At 44.0% G+C, this 24,002-nt stretch overlaps 1 protein-coding gene across 1 annotated transcript in view; it reads right to left on the reverse strand.

Annotated features, from left to right (window-relative positions):
• The window catches only part of SPAG17 (sperm associated antigen 17), a 232,801-nt gene that overhangs the window by 86,815 nt on the left and 121,984 nt on the right, over positions 1-24,002 (reverse strand). Inside the window, exons 15-20 of the mRNA XM_074983588.1 lie at positions 15,100-15,161; positions 13,658-13,762; positions 11,476-11,630; positions 9,350-9,537; positions 8,957-9,042; positions 2,402-2,644 (exon numbers count right to left, since the gene is read on the reverse strand). Coding sequence (XP_074839689.1) covers positions 2,402-2,644; positions 8,957-9,042; positions 9,350-9,537; positions 11,476-11,630; positions 13,658-13,762; positions 15,100-15,161 — 839 coding nt within the window. The remainder of the gene's footprint in view (positions 1-2,401; positions 2,645-8,956; positions 9,043-9,349; positions 9,538-11,475; positions 11,631-13,657; positions 13,763-15,099; positions 15,162-24,002) is intronic.

Consider the following 24,002-nt stretch of genomic DNA (forward strand, 5'->3'; position numbering starts at 1 on the left):
GAGAAGTAGGCAGCCTCAGAGAGGGGTTGGTGCCAAGGGGACAATGACAGAACTGGCGTGTTTATCTGGTGCTGTCTCAGCCACTGTTTTCTTCTGTGCCAAGACCTTCAGTGTGGAGGGCCCCAAGGGGTCACTAGCCTTGTGCCGCTCTGGTGTTGCAGTAGCCTGCACCCGGGAGCAGAGCTGTGTTTCAGCTCTGGTTCTGCGAGGTGATGCCAATCGGTTCAGGGATTGTGACTGGGGCCACTGGCGGGCAGAGCTCAATGTTGAAGGGAGGGCCACCATCTTCATGGGCTTAATGTGCCCTGCCTTTGCCATAATTGGGCTCGACTGAGCTGACAGTGCCAGTGGTGCCGATGGCACTGCTGCAGAGTATGTATGCCTCGGCTCTGAGAACGCTCATTTGGGCAATGCTAGTAAAGATGGTGCCGGTGAGCCTGTGGCGGCTTTGCCCTCTGGCACAACCCATAAAAACAGCGCCGGAGGCCAGGACTGGGTTGGGATGGGTCTGGTGCCATCACAGGAGACCCCAAGGAAGCCGGGGGATGCTTAAGGTCCACACCCTTATATTTGGTGCCGAGTCCTTAGTGGGTGGCTTGTCCAGAACCACTGGCTGCAGGGGCTTCTCATAGTGAAAAGTTTTGAGCATATTTGCTTGGTCCGTGCAGGCTCTTGCTGTCAGGCTGGAACAATGAACACAGGATTATGTCTGATGGCCCTCACCCAGACACTTAATGTAGGACACATGGCTGTTGGAAACAGGCACAAGGTCCTTGCAGGATTCACACCACTTGACGCCTGGGAGCCCAGCATAGTGGTGATGGAATAGCTAATACTAACACTAACCTAACTAACAACAGGGCTTTTTTGTATTTGTATTTGCTCTTTGTAGAACAGTAAAACTAGGGAAAAATAACGAATTTAACTAGGGTAAACAACTAAGTGGCAAACTAACTCTAACTCCTCTTGTAGACAGTTGAGATGATCTGTCTGGAGCTGAGGATGGTAGAGAGGGAACTAATGACTCCATGCTGCGTGCATGCCAGATAGCACAAGGAGATGCAATTGAGCATGCATGGTGCAGGCAAACTACAGCTATGGAAGAATCTTCAAGTTCTGGCATGAGGATGCACCAACACCCAAAATGGAGTACCCACGGGGCCACTACTTGAAGAATTGCTATTCACTTGTCCCAGTCTTCCAGCATTATGATACCCACATGTAGGACACCAAATCAGTTCAGAAGTGGGTAACTGTAGCCATCTAGAAACTGTCTACCCCAGACCAGTACAGGTCCATGGCTAACCAGATTGAGGTTGGCAAACCAACTGTGGGTATTGTGGCAGAGGTTTATGAGGCCATCAGGAATGTGATGTATCCAAAGATGGTGGGCATTACAAGCGTTCCTGAAATAATTGCTGGCTTTAAGAGAATTGGGTTTCTGAACTGTGCTGGGGCCACTGATGGGACTTATGTGCTTGTAGATTGCTTCCTGCAAAGAGCATGCATATGTAACTGCACCTCCCTCTTCTGGCACCCACTGGACCTCAGTGGGTCCCAAACCAGGGAATTTGCTGGACGAGGAGAAGTCAATGCTATCCTGCTGTCCAGTGGCCCCACTGCAGGATTTTGCTCAGGGCATCAGCCCCCTCTGGGCCACAGCAGCAGCTGCTCACTGGCTGCTGCCCACAGGCCACAGCACTTCAGCCACCATGGCTACAGCTCCCACTCCCTAACTGTAGCTCCCCAGAGGCTTCTCGGCTGGTGCAGCCTGGCCCAGACCCCGCTGGCTTCCTGGCCTCTGCCTGGCTTCCAGCTCTTGGCCACTGTGGCGTGCCCCCACTGTTTTCCTGGCCCCAGCCTGCTCCCATTGGCTTCTTTACCCCAACAGTTTCCCATCCCAGCTGCCACTGCCTGGCCCCAGCTGGGGCATCCATCTGTAGGATTCACAGCTGGCACCTGCTCCCTGCCACCAGGGCTCTTGTCCAGCAACACCTCTGTTCCTTCCAAAGGAGATGGAGAAAATTGGGCATGGATGTGGTGTGGTAGGCACACTGGCAGTGCATGGCTGGGATTGCGGGTGCAGGAGGAAGGGAAGTGTAGGAGTTAGGGGCGAAGGTGGCACTGTGAAGAGGTTGGGCTGAAAGGGGCAAAATCCAGGAGGTTGTGGTACAGGAACACAGTATAGGAAATAGAGTGTAAAAGGGGGCAGGATGCAGGAGGGTGCAGGAGTTGATAGTAAAGGGGGCACATGATGACAAATATAGGATTTGGGGAATCCATGGGTGTCAAGGAAAATGGGGAGCACCAGGCCAGGGTGGATATGAGTGCCAAAATACAAGTTTGCCCAGGGGCGCATTTTCACCAAGGCTGTCTTTGACACTGTAATATAATTTCTCACCTCATATGTTTTCTCAGAAGGTGGCGCAGGGGTATTATGCTCCTCAAGTTCAGGTGTTTTTGCTGGCTCATCTTTAGGTTTCTCCTTGGAAGCTTTTGTCTTAGACCCCTTACTGTCTTCAGGCACTGGTATCTCCTTGCTTTGTCCTTTCTTTTTACCACCAGACTTTTCTTTCTTCTCTCCTTTCTTTTCTTCCTTTAGCCGCTCTTCCTCTAGTAGCCGATCATGTTCCTCCTTCCAAGCCTTTTACAAAAAGTTAAAAATTCAAGTAACTGTGGTCTATTTTTATTACAAGATGCTCACTGTCCTCCAAAACACTCTCCATTTGCAACTTTAATGCAGCCTCCTGAACTGGCTATGTATTTTGATACACATTAGCATTTTGGAAAACAGTTAATAAACTGAAAGTCAATGAGATTTTTCAGAATATTTTGTATTTTTACAGCTCTGCATATAGTCACAGTATAACTCTCAAATTCAGCTGCAGAGATGAGTACTAGTAACTTATGCAAATTAAGCATCTGGTTGCTCCAGTTAGGCACCCATAAAATTAATTACCTACTTTACGCTTGTACTTTATAGGTTACTGCATTGATGGCTATCTTACACAATATAACACATGACTTCATGGAACTCAAAAGCATGCTAAAGAAGAATATCTCAGCGATCTTGTCTGAGATCCATTGTGTCTCATGAGGAAAGAAAGGCAGAAGATTCTGGAAGTGAAATGCTGGCTAGGTGAGCAGTGCAAGTTTTTAGTTTTGTGGAACATTGATTAGCCTTCTGGTGGAAGAGTGCCTGTATATTTTGCATCTCTTCACCTCAGTAGAAAAGGGACCAATCTCCTCAGTGACAGGCTCCCTAAAGTAGTCAGGAAAACACTAAACTAACAAGAAAAGTTGAGGGTATAAAGAGGGAAGATATAAATGTTAAGTTAGCGAAAAATTGGGATGTTGGGAACAAAATTAACCAAAGAACCCAAAGAAATGAAGAGAAAAAATTCTTCAGTTTCAGTTACATGAATGATAGGAAAATAAATTTGATCTAGCTGGTATTAACAAACCCATTGGGATGTTTCCCATGGCTGGAATGTTAAAATCAATGGAAATAACCCATTTAAGGAGGACGAAATGTGCAAAAGGGAATGAGGAATGACACTGTCAAAAAAAAAAAGAGTCCAACTTATTGATAACTCAGAAGAAAATTATCTTGAATGCTATGGGATCAACATGCTATCAGCTCACAGGCCAAGGGCAGACAGGATTATTGGACTTGCTTCAACACAAAGCTGATTAGGGATAACTGTACTTTATTAAGCTTATCTGCTCCAAGCTACTACAAATCATTCACAAGGCACACTTTAGCAAGCTTAAGCAAAACAGGTTATATATGTCTGGACAAGAGGCTATGTGGCATGTTTACATCTCTTTCTGCCACAGGGATTTCCAGTCCTGAAGTGCCTCTCATCAGGGCTGCAGCAGGCACTGCTCCAGCTGGGAGAATGGCCGAGGCACCCCCAAAGCAGAGAGTTCCCAGTGAAACTCATCTAGTGGCAGGACCTCGCAGTGATTTTATCCCTTAGATGTTTACTGGGTGTACAAATACTGGCTCAACGCCACTTTTAACATTCTCACGAGGCTGAAACCAAGGTTGCCCTGGTTATTGGTTTCTCTAGGCTCCAATGTCTAAACACGGGTGTTATGGCTGATATGGCTACCTCACGTTTATGTTTATGAGGTCCAAGGCTGTAACAGGCTGTAACATAGGGATGGGAACTTGGTTGTGCCACAGGTATGGAAGTTTCCATTCTTGATCTCTGAAGCCTGCAGGCTGCTCTTTAAGGCCTTTAGGCCTGCAGACAGGTCTGTTAGCATGTTACAAGACACATGCTACCATATAAAGCACAAAACAGGGTATTAGTTGGCCTATGCTAAGGACCATCAAATCACATGAGGGAACAGAACAGTTGGCTTCTTATACACCTATATATAATGTGTAGGAGAAATGTTGTGTGATCATGGGGGAGTCAATCTGAATGACATATTCTAGAGGTGTCATCCTTGGAACTTCTAAGTAGTAAAGATTACAATTGTCCTAACTCAAACAGTGTTGAATTTCACATGGGATAATTCTATATTAGACCTTGCCCTAACTAGTAAAGAGGAACTGATTACACAAATAAAAATAATGATAACCGAGATACAAGTTTTCATAACTTAATCAAATTTATAATGTGCAAACAAAATAAAACCCAGTGTAATGAGCTAAATCAGCTAGGAAGAAGAGTTTAACCAGAAAAAATGTTTCTAGTAATTGGGAATTTTACTAAGAAAAGGCAGAAGTGTTCAACCAACATTTCTCTTCTGTATTAGGGGAAAATAGTTATGAAGTCATATCATGTGACCATATTATTTTCATTCATTTAGGATCCCTGAAGAATGTGAAATAGCAGCTACCAAATTTAGACTACATTTTAAATCAGCAGGTCCACATCATTTACATCTAAGAGTTTAAAAGATCTGGCTGAGGAAGCTGTTGGTCTGCTAAGGATGATTTTCAATGTTTTGAATACCAGGGAAGTATTGTATAAAGCCTCCACTCAGTCCAGTACGTCCTGTAACTTTCTGTAAGCTTTGTTTTGTAGCAGCGACTAGATCTATATTAGGTATTCCAAGTTAGTAAGAAATTATTTATAGACACCATAAGAAATCCTAGCTGTTCCTTTGTAAAAGAAATTGGTTTCTCTGAAGTGAGTTTTCTGTGCATGAGGAAAGTGTATGCGCAATGGAATTCGTCCCCACAGCCAGCCTGTCTGGACGACCAGATGCCTGCAGCAACTTGATGGCCAGAGAATAATAGGAACTGAGCCATGCAAAAGACCCACACAAGAAAGAGAAAGTGGACCATCAAGAGAAGATCAAAGTCCCATCTGTTGTTAGCTGATGACCCATGGTCATTCAGTATCTGGGGGCAGTGGGGCAGGAAAAGAGCTATGGACTGAAACACACAAAAAGATGGGTGCAAAGCTATAGGGGGTTATTCTTGCCATCACCACTCTGCAGGAGTTAGTCTTGACTGGTGGGGAGACAGGAGGGGGCCCAGGGGGCCCCTCTCCCTCTCCCCAGGATGGATGGTACTGAATGAACCTGAGTACTACACTGACAAGAGAGCAAACTGACAAGTGGTCCATACAATCAGTTCACTGCCCCAGATTCATGACTGCAGCCAGATACACCTGACTCACTATGCCTGGGCTTTCGCAGCTGTCCCTATGCAACTCTTCATCTATGTGAGTTTGCTGGTGTAAAGTGTCTGAGTGCAGGAGGGTATGTGCATGTGTAGGTGTGTGCTTGAAAGCTAGTTCTCACTTTCCTTTAATCCAATAGTGGCATTTAATAAAATACTTATCAGTGTAACCCTGGGATGGTCTCTAGTGTAAAATAAGGTAACAGAAAGCTCCAGAAGATTATTGTGCCAATATTTAAAATGGGTAAATTATGGGACTGTCAATCTGACATTGATCCCAGGCAAGATAATGGAATAATGGATTTGCTCATAAAGGACTTGATTAACAAAGAATTAAAGGAAAATATTATGATTATGCAGATTAATATAGGTTGATATCTTATTTTGATGAGGTTGCAAGATTTGTTGATAAAGACAAAACTGTTGATATAATATACTTAGACTTCTGTAAAGCATTTGACTGTTACTGTACCACACTTTGATTTTAAAAAGCTTAGAAAGCTACAAAATGAACATGCCACACAGTAGATGGATTAAAAGCTGGTCTCAAATGTAATTGTAAATGTGAAATTCTCATCAAACAGGTATTTAGAGTGAGGTTCTGCAGGGACTAGTCCTTGGTCCTACACTATTTAACACTGCTATTAATGACCTGGAAGAAAACTTAAAATCATCAGTGATAAAATTTGCAGATGGCACAAAATCAAGGTTAGTGGTAGAAAATGAAGAGTTTAGGTCAGTGATACAGAGGAATGTGAACTGCTCATTAAACTGTGTATGAACAAACATTTTAAGTGGCTAAATGCAAATAAATATATATTTAAGAATAAAGAATGTAAGCCGTATTCTGAGAAACAGTGATCAAAAAGACTGGGAACTCATAGTGGATAATCAGCTAAGCATGAGTTTCATAAGTGACACTGTGGCTAAATGGGTTAATACAAATCTTAAGCTGCATCTACACCACCCCAGAGGATCGAAAACGCTAATAAGGTGTGGATATGAATATTTAGCACATCATTTGCATAATGCAGGCCAGTCGCCACATCAAAAGTATGCTTTTGAAATGTAAAATAGCTGTGTAGATGGGGTTCTTTCAAAAGGAAACAAACGTTACTTGACTGCATTTTTGTTTTGATAGTATATAGACTAGCATGGCTTTCTGTTACAAATTGGGAAGAAGGGTGCTTTTGAAAACTGAGCTTCCTTTTGAAGGAAACCCGTCTACATGGCTATTTTACATTTCGAAAGCAGCACTTTCGACACAGTGAGTGGCCGTTATTATGCAACTGAGGTGCTGAATGTTCATATCAGTGCCTCATTAGCATTTTTGATTGGCTGCATTTACACGCCCCTTCCAGAAGGGAGGGGTAATGTAGATGCAGCCTTAGATACATAAACAAGAGAATCTTGAATTAGTGTGAAGAGGTTATTTTGCCTTTGTATTTGACACTGGTGTGATTGCTGCTGGAATCCTGTGCCCGGTTCTGGTGTGCAAAATTCAAAAGTAATGTTGATAAACTGGAGAGGCACTCTCCAAAGAAGAGCCACAAGAATAATTAAAAGATTAGACAACTAAACATACTGAGCTTTTTCAGTCTAACAAAGAGATGGTAAAAGAGGTGACTTGATAACAGTATATAGGTAGCTACAGGGGGAACAAATATTTACAAACGGTCTAGCAGAGAAAAGCATAAAATGGTCCAATGCCTGAAAGTTGAAGCTAGACAAAGTCAGACTGGAAATAAGACAATATTTAACAGCGAGAGTAATTAACCAGTGGAACAACTTACCACCAGTTGTGGAGAGTCTCCATCAATGACAATTAAAAAAATCAAGATTTTATCTTTTCCTAAATGATCACATCTCTTGGAATTATTTTGAGAACACTTGACGTCTGTGTTTTACAGGAGATCAGATTGGATGAAGGATGGGCAAGATATGGCCCACGGGCTGGATCCAGCCCACCAAGCCTTTGGATCCAGCCTGCAGCCTGCCGGGATCTTCAGGCAGGCTCACTGTTGCTGTCACAGGCTGCTCAAACCAGCCATCTGCTGGGGCCCTGTGCCTCTAGACACCATGCGCTGCTTGTGTGCATATGGGGGGTGGGAGGGTAACTGGTCAATGAGAGTGGCAAGGATTGTGCTGGGGGCAGGGGCAGCACATGAAGCCTCCCCACACCACCACATGGTGCAGAGAGGCATATGGCCCCAGGATCCAGATGCCTTGTGCAGCCTAGGACTGCAGCAGACAGGAAGCTAGCCTGAGGGTCCCGCTGGTCTGCTGCCCAGGAGCTGCTGAAGTACGCACCTCCCAGCCAGAGCTTGCCACTGGCATCCCACCCCCTTCCACTCCCCAACTCCCTGCCCCAGGTCACCACCCAAACCCTCTGTACCCCCCTCAACATCTCTGCCCCATTTCACAACTCCCTCCCCAACCCTATTCCCCCTCCTACATCCTTCCCCTTGGCCTGCACCCACACCCCCCCTCCCAGACCTTGCTCCCCATGCTGCACCCCAATCCCTTTGCTCCAGGTCACAACCCAAAACTTTTGACCCCATCCTACATCCCCACCCCCAGGTCAGAATCCTCTTCTGCACCCATACTCCCTCCCAGACCCTGTACCCCAATCACCTGTCCCAGGTCACAACCCCCTCCTTCTCACAAACTCTGCCTGAAGCTCCCACACCACCTGCACTCCAATTCCCTATTCTGAGCTCCTTTGAACCTAACCTCTCTCCCAGACCTCGCACCTTCACCATAGAAAAGGGAAGACCTTGACTATTTACCAAAGTCTTGGAGTCGCCCCACATCGGAAATTATTGCCCACCCCTAGATTAAATGATTGGGGCTCATCTTGCTCCATACTCAGACCTGGACCTGTCTGCCGCTTTCTATCTGGTCAATTGGGATCTGTCATTTGGAGCATTAGCAGAGGCAAGTGTGTACAGGGGAACTGTCCAGGTGATGGTGGAAGGAATCAAGGCTGAAGGGGCCCAGCCTCAGCAGGGGGACTTTGGAGAGACCAGGATCTACTGCTTGAAGCATGAGCGGATATTTGCAAGGCGTTCTGTGCCATCCCCATAGCCAGGCATGGTTCCCCTCACACACGCTGATCCTCCTGCCAGGATAGGGTTTCCCAAGCACCTTGATTCCCCTGATGTCACACACATCTCAATTTCCTTGCCTGTTGGGCCAGAGCCCACCCACATACCCTAATCCCTCCTGCCACTTGAGTCAGGGCTCCCTCATATATCCCAGTCTATCAACTGGGGAAGGACTACTGGATGCTTGGTTTTCTTCACTGACCTTAAGGGAGCCTTCTCTGATAAAAGGATTTTTTTCTGGAAGTTCCAGTGTGACCTCAGCTTTACTGTCCAGTCTTGATGCACTGCCTTTGAAAATGAGAGGGGAAGAATAAGTATGCTGTCAAAATAAAACACAAAATAAAATAAATGTCTCTGATTGCAAAGGCCAGGATGGATTTTCTGTTTAAAATCCTTGTTTCTCTGGCCTGAAGGTTAAAAAGGCAGATACATTGGTGTTTCAATATTATTTAATTGTATTACAGTTCTGTGGCAAACCCTTATGCCAATGTAGTGTTAAGGTTGTTTGGCGGTATGTTGTTCCCTTGCAGAATGGTGAATTGAGTAAAACTCAAACTTTTGAGGGTATCTGAATTAAAAATTGAAAGATACCAACTTTTTGTTTTGTTGGGAGATGCAGCTTTTTTGCTAGTGGAGGGAGAAGGTATCTCTTCAGGTCTCTCTGCCATGGCTTTAGCTAGTTCAAGGGCCTCTAGTTCCTTAGCCATTTTTTCTTCCTGGTACTTGGTTTCTTCCTTTGTCACCCAGTCTTCAATTGAGTTGGCCACTAGCTCCAAATAGTTTCTGAAAAGAACCATATTCCTTCTAGTAACAGTGAAAATACTGTATTAATTCATATGATATTAGATCAAACTACATATCTTTCATTCTGCCTTTTACTATGGAGAGTCTTATTTTTTAACCTGCTATCTGAATACTTTACAATAATCTTTAAGAATTGGGTCAAGTTCATTAATTATTTTTTTTCTGCATGGGAATTTTTATTTCTGCTTTATTAATCTTTGCTCATTCCATTTTATGTTTAACATTTTAGTTCTTTTTTCTGCAAAAGCAACATTTGCCAAACAAAATCCAGCTAGCTACAAATCACCATGATTCATTCAAATGGAACAAGGGTCAGTAAGAAAAGCCAGAATCCTGATGGTTTACAATTCCATTGACTTTACTAGAGTTACTCCTGATTTATACAGGCCCTTAGCACTTATGTTCACTTAACCACCCTCTGCATAGCCAAAGCACCAAAGAATAAATTTGTCTCAACTGATCTTGAAGCCAAATCAGAAAAACAGTAGAAGAACCATATGAGTATCTCTGGTGACCTGTCGCGATGTTTGACTACAAATCAATCAGTCATCAACACATGTGGACAAGTGAAAGCCTTGTCTCTCCAGGTGAACTACCACCACTGAGAGTCATCCTCAGAGCTGCTGAAGATTGAATGGCAGGATTTTGAATTGGTACTGAAAGCCATTGACCTTGATTATGAAACACAGATATTTTCTGTAGGCTGGACAGATTGACACCAGTGTTATCTGCAAGCTGTGTGCTTGGGCAGCCACTCAGGGGAGATTCAAATGCTACCTAGCTGATCAGCAGAGCACCCACAGCTGGCAGCATGTGTTTATACTGGCAGTGCACATTTCAGCTATTTCAAAATATGCTCCAAGGATAGTAAGACATCATATATCAAGCAGAGATTCTTCTTGAAAATCCAGGACAAATGGACATGTTTTATTTCAATAGCTACTACTTAAAGAAACATATGTTGGGCTGAGACAGAAAATTCATATTTTTTCTTTACAAGCTCTGAGAATCTCCTGTCCCACTTATAGTATGGCTATCCTACAAGGCTTAAGAAATCCTTGCAAACCATGCTACAGAGAATCACACATTTTTCACTGACCTCTCTGTTGTTTGGATTATCCCTAAGCCACTCCACCAAAATCAGATGTTTTGGAGTGACTTAGTGACAAATAACAGAAATTTTGTTTGAGTTCTCCAAGAAAAAATGCTTAAGGTATGGTGAAACTGCTTCTGCAAACCTGTCCTGTTGTGAATTTGACCAGTGTGCATATGGGTAGTTGAAGGAACTGATTTGTTTAATTAGATGTACAGCCGGTCTACGCTTAGGGACAAAGTCGACTTAAGATACACAACTCAAGTTATGTGAATAGAAAAGCTGGAATTGACTTACCTTAAGCTGAATTTCTGCAGCATCCCCTCAGTGAGATGGGAGAAACTATCCCTTCAACTTCCCTTAGTTTTTGTGACTTTATGGAGTACCAAGGTTAATCGGAGACTGACAAGCAGTTGATTAAGCAAGTCCCTACTAGACCCACTAAATCTACCCCTGGGAGGGACTGTCAATTTCCCCCGTTGGCACTTTGGTCTCCTTCAAAATAGTGTCCCCAAAATCTTTTTTCCTGCTCTGAATAGTAATTTGTAATCATACAAGTTCTATAAAGTGGCCCTATTCACCCAGACTTTTTTTACATTAGTACATTCTGTGGAATATTTTACATATAGTGTTGCTGCTCTGCCCCAATCCCTGCTCCTTAATGATTTAATAATTTCTTCTTGAATGGTTTATTGGTAGGTGTTACAGTTAAGCCATTTATTTTTCTGATGTCACTGCACTTCAGAAGTGCTTATGTCAAGGCCCTTTTTCATTGCCAGGCTTAAGTGCTCATTTGAAAATCAGTACTGAAAAAAATGTATTACCTGAATCCAACATCAGAGTGAAGTGCAATATCCCAGGATTCCTTGCACTGACGATGTTGGTTCATTGGATTGTGAAGGACGATAAGTAGGGAGTTATCTTGGGTATGGTAATAGGAATCAATACACGTGTATTGTTGGGTTGCATTGTGTAAAACCTGAAAATGATGAAAAAGTAATACTTAAGACATATCCTCCACACAGACAGACGGCACCTCCAACTTCCACAAGAGGACTTGATTGTGCCTTGTAGGGATGGCCCATATTAAGTAAGGGGTGGTGCAGAGCCTTGCTATACCAGAAGTACCAATAGGCATTGTGTCACCAGAAGATAGAAGATCTCCGTAGAGTCCCCAAGCATGTAGAAGGTGTATTCCCATACCTACACGCACTAGGGGAATAAGTTGATTTCAGATTTCAGATATACAATTCTAGCTACAGAATCGACATATCAGGATCAACTTAGCTCCCTAGTGAAGTCTGAGCCTCTTTAGTCTCGTGTTGATGTCCCTTACTTAAGATGATAGTGTTGAGTATAGGGGTCAATTGGTGAGACCAGAGAGGTCGATTTTGCTGCATCCTCACCTGACCCACAAAACAGAACTCCGGAAAGTTGAGTGCAATGCGTCGATCTTCCGGTAAGTATAGACAAGGCCTCTAGAAGTACAACTTGCTACACCTATGCAGTCAGCCAACTCCACTAGCAAATTCAGAGGAGTCATAACTTGACCTTCTCCACTGCCCACCCCCCTGCCTCCTTGAATGCAGTATTTCAGGTCTGACTAGAGATGCACAGAAAAAAAGTATCATCCCTTGCCCAGATACATGCAGAAATAAAATACATTTATTTCTCTTATGGCTACATTAAGTTACAAGTTCATACTGTATCCAATTCACTGTGCTATCACTTCTGATGTTCTCCAGATTACTGATTTCTGGTAAAGATTTCTAGCTCACTCTGCATTGTGCATTCAGCACAAAAACAGCTTTTCAATGCATGTGCTGGTTTTGTGCTGAATCTCATTTTATGTAATTTTATATTTTATCATTTTTGCAGAAAGCTTGAGCTGAAATATGATTGAAATTCATTTATATATCTTAAATTATCTGGTTGAATCTAGTGTATGAAAAAATTCTAGTTAACCAAATATTCATCTTAGAAAACTAATTAACAGCCATATACAAAAAGATATGTAAAGGTATGGCAGAGAGTATACAGAAAATGAAATGGTATGTGCCAAGTTTAATGAAGAAATTTAATTACTAGAGCTGATCAGAAAAAGGAAGAGTTTTTACAAGACTGAATTTTGTGTCAGGATTTTGTTTTCATGTACGTTTTATACCCAGTTCTGCTAATTACTAACAGTGAAATAGGTGTCAAGATCCATTGCATTAATAGGAATTTCCCACATGCTGTAATTTAAGACCAGATTCTACTTGGCTTTTACATGTGTGGTCAGTTTGGTGGGAAGAGTGCAAAAAACCAAGCAGAACTGCAGCTTCAGTAACACAATGGATCACAGGTTTTCCTCTATCTCCACCTTCCCTGGAGTTCATGACAGGTAGTACAACTCTGAGATATTCCTAATAGGTACAGTCCTACTATATAGTGTGGAAAGAACTGACCACAATGTATTTGTAGTTCTTCACTCTGATTCATCTTTCACAGTTCTTGTTTTTTTTTTCTTTTGTATAAGATAACTATCAACCATTACCCTATTTCTGTATACAGGCCTCTCACTCATATCCATGGTGGTATTGCATATGGAGAATTTGAAGGACTGGATCTTGTGGTCTAGCTGACAGCTTTGAAAAATACAGTCTTTCATTTGAAATGAATAAAATGAATGCAGGGAAGCTCTCCTAAACCTTTCAGCCAATGTACTGCAATGTTGCCACGTGAAAAACAAAAAAAATCCTAGAGATAAGCAGCAAGTCCCCTTGTATCACATGTTCAGTTTGGGGCTCCAGTGCCAAAAAGGACAACTGCAATGCTGGTTTTTGAGTAGTGAATGAAACTAAGAAGTAGATTAAAATAAACTCATTTTGTGAAAGCCACCAAAAAGCAGTTGAAGAATAATGGTGTTTTGTAACCATTTATCAGGACCAAATCTGACTCAGTAAAAAACGCTGTATCCAGTTATTAGCCATCTATGCACCTACATGAATCACAGTTCATAAGTACCTGAAGAAGAAGACGTGGATTGAAATGTTCAGCAAAACTCCAGTCTGTCAAATTCCGCTGCTGGGTCTTTTGTATTTCCTCTAAACCCGTCCGTGGGCCACAGCTCTGTGGTTTCACCTCAGAGTACATCAAAACAACAACAATAAAAAACAATATTTTGGCGTTCAGTTGTTTTAAACTGAATGCAATCCTGTTGATTTAATTTCGGAGAGGGGCATGAGAGACAACAGAATGTAGAACAGAGAGTGGCCAATGTACGAACATAATTAACGGCATAAATGCTGCACATATGTAAGTGTATATGGCAATTGTTTAGGAAGAATGAACACTGACAATAAGATTTTTGCTTTGAGTGCTTTATGGTCAACATAATCTAAATATTTCTATTGTTAGGTTATATGCTTCTGGGTGCTGTAAGCAATTACAGACTTACAGTCAGGTCTCGTGAAGTCATTTCAACATGGCTTTACTTATCTAGGGTTATACGGCAGACAGATGTTTGTAAAGATGCCAAACCACAAAATCTGTTAGTGGGATTACAGTTTGGCAATCACTCTTAAACTCTTACACTAAAATTAATCTCTTGCACTCAATAAATAGCACAGCATTGCCATGGGAAGGTCCCCTCCACCTTCCATTTTGTGTAGTGCCTTGGAAGAGACTGATTTTACAGTATTTTAAAGCTATTCAACTTTATTGTATTATCCCAAGACATAATAAAATTAACAGCCACATGAAGATTCACCAAGGAATTACCAGCAAGAGGAATTCACTGTATATAGTCCCTAATGTTCTTTCATGTCACACAATGAAACAGTTTATTCCATTCAGTATACTAATCACTAAGGCTACAATTATGTCATGGGAAGTCACGGAATCTGTGACTTCCAGAGACATCTGTGATTTTTTCTGCCTTGGGACTGGAGCTCCCAGCCCCACCCCCCACCCTCAGCTCCTAGCTCTCACCCTGGTGTGGTAAGCACCTGCAGCTGCCACGCAGCATTGGAGAAAGACCCCACAGCTGTTTAGCCATGGCTGGTGGACCCTCTGGAGCTCCCAGCCACCATGGGGGTTCAAGGGAACCTCACAGCATCTTGGCCCCCCATGGCACTGCAGGTGTTACAGGATCCCTCCGCCCTCCCTGGTGTACCCTGCTGCTATTGCACCTCCCCAGAACTACCAGCTACCATGTGGGAGGGCCCAGGAACTCCTACTCACTGCAGTGGTTGGGGATCCTGGAGTCCCTTCAGTGGTGGGTACTGAATCTGTCTCTCTCTCCAGTTAGTCACGGATATTTTTAGTGAAAATCAGGGACAAATCAAGGGCACCCATGAATGTTTGTTTATTCCCAATGGACACTGAATGATTTTTTGCTAAAAAATATCCATGACAGAATCTTAACCCTCCTAATCACTTCTGAAATGAAGTAACTAATGTCTTACTTTGTTTACAAGAGGATTAGCCAGACCATTTCCTCCACCACCGTCATTCTTTTCTATATGCTCTGGAAATGAAACACAGAAGAAAGATGCTAGAAATTCAGATATTTTCAGAATTTGTTATTCTATTTATGCAACTTTGTTAGCCCCATGTTGTGGGCATGCTCTAAGTCATCCATCAGAAAGATACAGGGGCTCCCTCTTGTAGATCTCCCTGCTTAAAGATGTTTTGCATTTAAGTCACTGCCAAAAAGGAGAACCGTTCTGCTTTTGGTCCTTTCTTCCCCCATGCTCATGCCCACCTAATTCATATTTTGCACTGGGGTGGATGTGAAGCAAGCAGAACTGCCTCTGTGAAACGTCTCCCTCAGTCTGCTCGATTGGAAACAATGAGTTTTAAGCATATTGCCAGTGCTAGCAGAATGCGTAGAGTTAGTGAATGTAAGCAGCATTGCAGCAGTGTGACTCTGGGCATACTATTAGACATTATACAGCATAGTACAAAAGGTTCTGTTGATATTGCTTGCCATCTTGGATTTCCACCAATGACCATGTGAATTATTAGCAAGAATGCTGAGGACATTGTGAATAAAGCAAAGTATGCTTCAAAGCATTCCTCTGTAAAGATTATGCAGAAAAGTAGTGCTAAAATGGAAAAAAAAATGGTACAGATCCTGGATATATGGCTGAAGGATCTGCATAAAAACAATACCCTGATCAGCCTAACTCTCATTCAGGAGAAAGTTATCAGCTTGTATGAGGACATAAAAATTGATGAAGAAAAAACTGCTGAAGAAACTTTCACTTCAAGCCAAGGATGGTTCCACCGAAAAGGTATGAGGCCCCAAAAATGCATATCTGTGACTGAACTTTATATAGAAAATGGAATTTGGAGGCTAGAATGCCCTTCTGATGATCACCAATATGGCCAAAGGTATAGAAGCAGTGTTGGCCACATGGGCTACGTCTACACGTGCAGCCAACATCGAAATAGCTTAGTTCGATGTTGCGACATCGAAATAGTCTATTTCGATGAATAACGTCTACACGTCCTCCAGGGCCGGCAATGTCGATGTTCAACTTCGATGTTGCTCAGCCCAACATCGAAATAGGTGCTGCGAGGGAACGTCTACACGTCAAAGTAGCACACATCGAAATAGGGATGGCAGGCACAGCTGCAGACAGGGTCACAGGGCGGACTCAACAGCCAGCCGCTCCCTTAAAGGGCCCCTCCCAGACACAGTTGCACTAAACAACACAAGATCCACAGAGCTGACAACTGGTTGCAGACCCTGTGCCTGCAGCATAGATCCCCAGCTGCCGCAGAAGCAGCCAGAAGCCCTGGGCTAAGGGCTGCTGCCCACGGTGACCATAGAGCCCCACAGGGGCTGGAGAGAGAGCATCTCTCAACCCCCCAGCTGATGGCCGCCATGGAGGACCCAGCAATTTCGACGTTGCGGGACGCGGATCGTCTACACGGTCCCTACTTCGACGTTGAACGTCGAAGTAGGGCGCTATTCCTATCTCCTCATGAGGTTAGCGACTTCGACGTCTCGCCGCCTAACGTCGAAGTTAACTTCGAAATAGCGCCTGACGCGTGTAGACGTGACGGGCGCTATTTCGAAGTTGGTGCCGCTACTTCGAAGTAGCGTGCACGTGTAGACGCAGCCATGAAGTGCCACTCAGAGAAACTTTCTCACAAGTAGCTGTCCCTCTGAAAATAAAGCTGAAAACTTGTCTCTATTACCTGCAAATGAGTTGCCAACAAAAGAAGAAAACTTGTAATAGTTCACAAAATCATAAATGACCAGCAGAGCTCAGTAGTTTGAAATCCTAAACTGAAGTTTTGTGGGAGAATAATTTTTGTAACTAAACACATCAAAATGTTTTAGTTTGTGTTCTGAGATACTCTGTTGTTTCAATTTCTCATTAGTTGAAACAAATACTAAACATTCAGCTATTTGCTCCTGCAGCTGGGGCAATGTTATTTCTTACTCACTTTCTTTGATGTGGGAGCAGCTATCCTGAATCTCTTTCACAAATTCCTGGCAGGATCCATAACAGCTTCATTAATCAGGAGTGCTATTCACCTCTAACATGGTCACATAAAGTAAACTGACAAATTTAGGTAAGAATTCCTCAACCTCCTCCAAGAAAACTTGTAAAGACTCAATGTCACAATGGCCATGTCTACACGAGCGCCAAACTTCGAAATGGCCATGCAAATGGCCATTTCGAAGTTTACTAATGAAGCGCTGAAATGCATATTCAGTGCTTCATTAGCATGCGGGCGGCCGCGGCACTTCGAAATTGACGCGCCTCGCTGCCGCGTGGCTCGTCCCAACAGGGCTCCTTTTCGAAAGGACCCCGCCTACTTTGAAGTCCCCTTATTCCCATGAGCTGATGGATTGGGAATTGGTTAAAAGACAGAAAACAAAGGGTTGGAATAAATGGTAAATTTTCACAATGGAGGGGGGTAACTAGTGGTGTTTCCCAGGGGTCAGTCCTGGGACCAATCCTGTTCAACTTGTTCATCAATGATCTAGAAAATGAGGTAAGCAGTGAGGTGGCAAAGTTTGCAGATGACACCAAGTTGTTCAGGACACTCAAAACCAAAAGGGATTGTGAAGAACTACAAAAAGATCTCAGCAAACTGAGTGATTGGGCAGCAAAATGGCAAATGAAATTTAATGTGGGTAAGTGTAAGGTAATGCACATTGGAAAAAATAACCCAAATTACACGTACAACATGATGGGGTCAAATTTAGCTACGACAGATGAGGAAAGGGATCTTGGACTTATAGTGGATAGTTCTCTGAAGACATCCACGCAGTGTGCAGCGGCAGTTAGTAAAGCAAATAGGATGTTAGGAATTATTAAAAAAGGGATAGATAATAAGACAAAAGATATCATACTTCCCCTATATAAAACTATGGTACGCCCACATCTTGAGTACTGCGTGCAGATGTGGTCTCCTCACCTCAAAAAAGATATATTGGCATTAGAAAAGGTTCAGAAAAGGGCGACTAAGATGATTAGGGGTTTGGAACGGGTCCCATATGGGGAGAGGCTAGAGAGACTGGGACTTTGCAGTCTGGAAAAGAGGTGATTGAGGGGCGATATGATAGAGGTATATAAAATCATGAATGGTGTGGAGAAAGTGAATACAGAAAAATTATTTACCTTTTCCCATAATACAAGAACTAGGGGACACCAAATGAAATTGATGGGTAGTAGGTTCAAAACTAATAAAAGGAAATTTTTCTTCACACAGCGCAAAGTCAACCTGTGGAACTCCTTGCCGGAGGAGGCTGTGAAGGCCAGGACTCTATTCGGGTTTAAAAAAGAGCTCGATAATTTTTTGCAGGTTAGGTCCATAAATGGCTATTAGCCAGGGGTAAAGTATGGTGCCCTAGCCTTCAGTACAAAGGCAGGAGATGGATGGCAGGAGATAAATCACTTGATCATTGTCTTCTGTTCTCCTTCTCTGGCATTGGCCACTGTCGGCAGATGGGCTACTGGGCTGGATGGACCTTTAGTCTGACCCAGTATGGCCATTCTTATGTTCTTATGTTCAGTGCTTCATCAGTAAACTTCGAAATGGCCATTTGCGTGGCCATTTCGAAGTTTGGGGCTCGTGTAGACGTAGCCAATAAGTCACAATGGCTGTGTCTACACTAGCCCCAAACTTCAAAATGGCCACACAAATGGCCATTTCGAAGTTTACTAATGAAGTGCTGAAAAGCATATTCAGCGCTTCATGAGCATGCGGGCGGCCGCGGCACTTCGAAATTGACGCGGCTCGCCACCGCACGGCTCATCCCGACGGGGCTCCTTTTCGAAAGGACCTCGCCTACTTCGAAGTCCCCTTATTTCCATCAGCTCATGGGAATAAGGAGACTTTGAAGTAGGAGGGGTCCTTTCGGAAAGAAGCCCCGTTGGGATGAGCAGCGCGGCGGCGAGCCGTGTCAATTTCAAAGTGCCGCGGCCGCCCGCATGCTAATGAAGCGCTGAATATGCATTTGATGTTCACTGCTACAGACAAGAGGGGAAATTTAGCCTCGTAGAAAACTTCTAAATCTCCTGCTATTGTGTATTTCATCAATACTATTCAGTGCAGCACCACAAATATCAGAGCCATATCACAGAATACAGGCATTGAGGGAACCACCATGCAAGGTACCAAATTTGCTTGGTACAAGGAAGTTATCAAACTGCTGCCAGCATGGTGTGATCAGCATGGAAACCGCCAGTACTGATAATAGCAGAATCATTCTATCAAGGTTGAAACAATTGGTAGTCATATATCAGTCAATTTAGTATGTTTATGTGATACTGAAATCTTGATACTCAGACTTCTCAGAGTTCCTATAATAGCCATAGAAGGGCATGGATTGCCTCAGGACAGGAGTGGTATGGGGAATTAGTGGAAGTTTTCCTAGGAGGAGTACTCCTTTTTTCTTTTTATCCATTCTACAACAGAGAGAAGCTGTAGTGTTAGGTGATGGAGCCCTGAACCTGATGGAGCACTTCTGGAAAAAGAAAGTTGTCCAATGGAGTCAGAAACATGAGGGCCTGATGTTGATCTTGTGGAATGATCAAACAGAAACACTGCAAGCATGTCTTTTTGTCTTTCATAGTCTTTTTGAAAAGGACTTGCAGATGGTACGTTTGCTGGAAATATGGGACTCCCTCAAAAAAAGAGGACATTTTGTATGCCCACTGTTTGTAGGTATTATATTGTTATAGAAAGATCATGAGAACAGGATGGATGCAGAGGATCACCCCTAAGGAATTATATTGGAAGATACAACCAAAAGAGAACCTACTGAAGAAGGTTATACAATGCAAATTACATCTATTCGGGCATATTCGCAGAACAAATAATGAACGAAAAGTCAAGACCCTGGTATTTGGCATAACGGACAGTTTGAATAGGAGAGGCAAACCCCACAGAGAGTGGGTAGATGATATAGTAGATAGGTGCAGACCTAGTCTACAGAAACTAAGCCATTCTGCACCGGACAGGGAGAGATGGAAGGAAATAGTGAGAGAGGCATCAGACACTAATGGGTGCTGAGCCCACGATTGTTGATGATGATGATGACGAATGCAGGGGAGGACAGAGTTTGAGTCATGGAATACATGCTGTACCAACATCTCAAAGAAAAACAATTAGAATACAAGAAGGTGGTAACTGGTTTTTTCCTTCTTTAAATTATTGCAGGTGTTTCTTTCAGGCATTACTCAAACACCCACATGAGCAGAAAGTGGAGCTTCTTCTGGATTTGGGTGCAGAGTAGTAAAGAAAACCTGTAAGTTTATTACTTGGTTGAAGTGAAACTGTGAAATCACTTTACATAAAAATTTTGGATGAGTCCTTAGGGCTATGCTATCTTTAAAAAAAATGTATATACAGAATTGCTGCCATTAAGGCCTGCACTTCACTTAGGCTGCGTCTACACTACAAGACAAAACTGATATATAAGTTTGAATATTTAACCTTGATATGAATTTGAATAAAGTGCTCAAAAGCTTCTTGAAATTTGATCCACCTTTTCTCTGTGTCAAATTTCTGTGTCCCCATTACCCCATGCAAGTTCAACCGCATGAGCACTGCATTGTGGGTACCTATCGCACAGTGCCTTACCCCCAGTTGCTTGTGGGTGCTTCATGTTTGCATCTCAGAATTCCAAGCACTGTCCCAGAATTCACTGCATCACCAACCGCATGAAAAAAGAACTGGAAATCGTGCTATTTCCTGCTGCAGCATTCCAGTGCAAGCCTGGATCCACAAACACTCCAACTCATAGCACAGAGTGTTTTGGCAACCACAGTGGTTGTGACGCAATTTGTCCTTCAATTCCAAAGCCCAGCGATGCTTGGCTATCCTACTTGTGCTGCTGCTGCTGCTGCTGCTGAGGATGGTGGTTTGGAACAGCAATTGTGCCAACTGCAGTCCAAGAACTCAGAGCTGGTGGCTGCCATGACTGCACTGCCAACAGTGGAGCAGCGGTTTTGGACTTGAGAGATTAGCACACACTGGTGGGATCACATCCTTTTGGAGTCCTGGGACAACCAGCAGTGGATGCAGAACTTTCGCATGTGCAAGTCCACCTTTATGGAACTTTGTGATGCCCTGGCGCCCTCCCTGAAGCACAGCAACACCAACATGAAGCAGGATTTACAGGTACAGAAGCGAGTGGCAATTGCACTGTGGAAGTTTGCAACCCCCGACAGTTACCGGTCAGTGGCAAATCAGTTCGGGGCAGGCAGATCTACAGTGGGGTATGTGGTGATGGAGGTGGCCCATGCAATCTGTCGGTGTCTCCAGATGAAGAGATGTGACCTGGGAGATGTACAGGCCATAGTGGATGGCTTTGCTGCCCAGGGCTTTCCTAACTGTGGTGGGGCAACAGATGGCACGCACACGCCCATCATGGCCCCAGCCCATCTGGCCTCCGAGTATATTCATCGAAAGAGGTACTTTTCCATGGTCAAGCAGGGACTGGTAAATCACAAAGGTCATTTTACCGACATCAGCGTTGGCTGATCATGGAGGGTTCATAACGTGAGCATATTCCAAAATTTGGGACTGTACCCAAAGCTCCTGTATGGAAAATTTTTCCCTGATCAGAAAATCAAGATTGGCGATGTGGAGATGCCCATTGTTATATTGGGCAATTCCGCTTACCCTTTGCTTCCCTGCCTGATGAAACTCTACACAGGAACCCTGGACCCCAGCAATGAAAACTTTAATCGCAGACCGAGCTGGTGCAGAATGATTGTGGAATGTGCCTTTGGACATTTAGAAGTGAGGTTCAGATGTTTATTGACCCTTTGGACATTGCTGAAGCTCATGTCCCCACTGTTATTACAGAGTGCACTATTTTGCGCAACATATGTGAATCAAGGTGAGAGACTCTCTCATCTAGCTGGAATTCTGAAGTGGAGGCAATAGGCAGGGCTTACTCACAGCTGTCTCCACTGACACCCACCAGTAGCCATACTGAGGCTGCAGCAATAAGAGACGCTTTAAAACACAGCTTTATGACTGATCTGTAACGCACATGCTACCTATGTATGTCTCTGCCATAATACCAATCAATGAATGCTCTTTTTTGGTGGGAGCGGGTTAAGTTGCAGTAAATAGAACGTGTTGTGCCTGCAGTGCCCTCACCCCAAACTCACTTGTTTCCCTCAGCCACGTATCTGCTGTGGACTAGGGAGTTTCACTGGGCAGCTGTGCCTTCAGTGGTATTCCCCCTACCCGCACCCACCCAGTCTGATTTGTGTTCCCCCCACACACGCCTGCAGGACAAGAAATCAAACTGAGCTGAAAAGAATTATTTTATTTTGGAGGAAGGAGAGGTTTAAGTAGCTGGGAAAAGACGCCTTCTCAAGGGTGCTTGAAGAGCCTTTTGCAGTGGCCCTTGGGGCAGGAGTGGCAGGGTAGTCTTGCCCTCCTTCACAGCATGCGGGGATCGCAATGACGGAGGGTGGGTGACCTCTCCTCAGGGGACTCGTTGCAGGGACCAAAATGACAGGAGGTGGGCACACTCTCCCGGGGGACTCTGGCCAGTGGGTATCAGCTGATGCCCTGCTGGGTTGGGAGTCTCTCTGCAGCTGCAGCAGGGAGCATAGGACCCCCATCTGCTTAGTGATAGCCTTTACAAGCTTTGCCATGACCTCGATCTGCTTTGCCGTGGACTCACTCTGCTTTGTCGCGGCCTCATTCATTTTTGACAATTGCTGCTACTGGAGGTCAAGCTTTCTGTTGTTAAACTGTTCTTGACTCTGATGCCACTCAGCTGTACTGTGACACCACTGAGCAGTGTCCTTTGTCAAGTTCTTGTGCCCTGCCTGAGTGTTTCCCATGTGCTGCAGGATCAGATCTTGTTTGCATTTCCTGTGTCTCCTGATTTTCTCTGCAACATTGGGCACTGAGTTTGGAAAATAAAGGTCAAAATTAAGATACAATTCACATAATGTGCTTTGAAGTGCAATGAATGGGTCTTTCTGTATACTATCACTGCAAGTATACTTTTGAAGGACAGATGGGTTATTAAGGATGGGACAGTAAGTGTGCATTTCACAATACCTCACTTGCCATCCTTATCCAGCATATTGCTTTGTGGACATGGTAAGTGATAAACAATTGTCTTCTTTTGGTGGGAATGGGGAAGTCTGCAAAGCAGGGGCAGCCACCAGGTGTCCTGGCTGGTTGTCCCACGGCAGTGACAAATGGACAGCTGTGTGTGGGGCTTTGGTGCACAATAAAAATAATGTAAAGAAAAAATATCCAAAGAAGCCTGCATATAAAGGACATGGGAGGGGAAAAGCACAGCAGAGGAATTCCCCACATGGTGCAGGGGGATTCCTGAGAACTGAAAACAAATGGTGCTTGGAAAGGAACATGGGAGGGGAACCATCCAGCAGAGCCCAGTAGCTGGGGGGCATCATGGGTGCCCAGGAAAATGCAGAGAAATGCTGGGGGAAAGGGACATGGTGTGGGAAAAGCATAGCAGAGCCTGGCAGTGGGGGAGTCTTGAAAAACGAAAAGAAATGCTGAGGGAAGGGGATATGGGATGGGAAAAGCCCAGCAGAGCCCAGCAGCAGTGTGGCATGTGGGGGCGGGGGTGGGGTCATGAAAAATGGAAAAAAAAGTGTTGGTTGGAAAGGGACATGGGGGAACCACCCTCAGGGCCTGCAAACTACATTGTGTAGTGGGGAACGGAGTGCTTGTCAGCTGCCACAGGCCAATGTAAAGGGGCAGTAAGCATGCTAAAAAAACAAACAAACAAAAAAAAAACGGATGTGTATTCCCATGCTTCCACAGGTTGCCAAAGAAGACATCACCCTCCTAAAACTAATAGATATAGAGAAAGGACAGCTACTCCTGCTGT

This window comes from Carettochelys insculpta, chromosome 1 (assembly GCF_033958435.1).
Source record: "Carettochelys insculpta isolate YL-2023 chromosome 1, ASM3395843v1, whole genome shotgun sequence".
Lineage (NCBI taxonomy): Eukaryota > Metazoa > Chordata > Testudines > Carettochelyidae > Carettochelys > Carettochelys insculpta.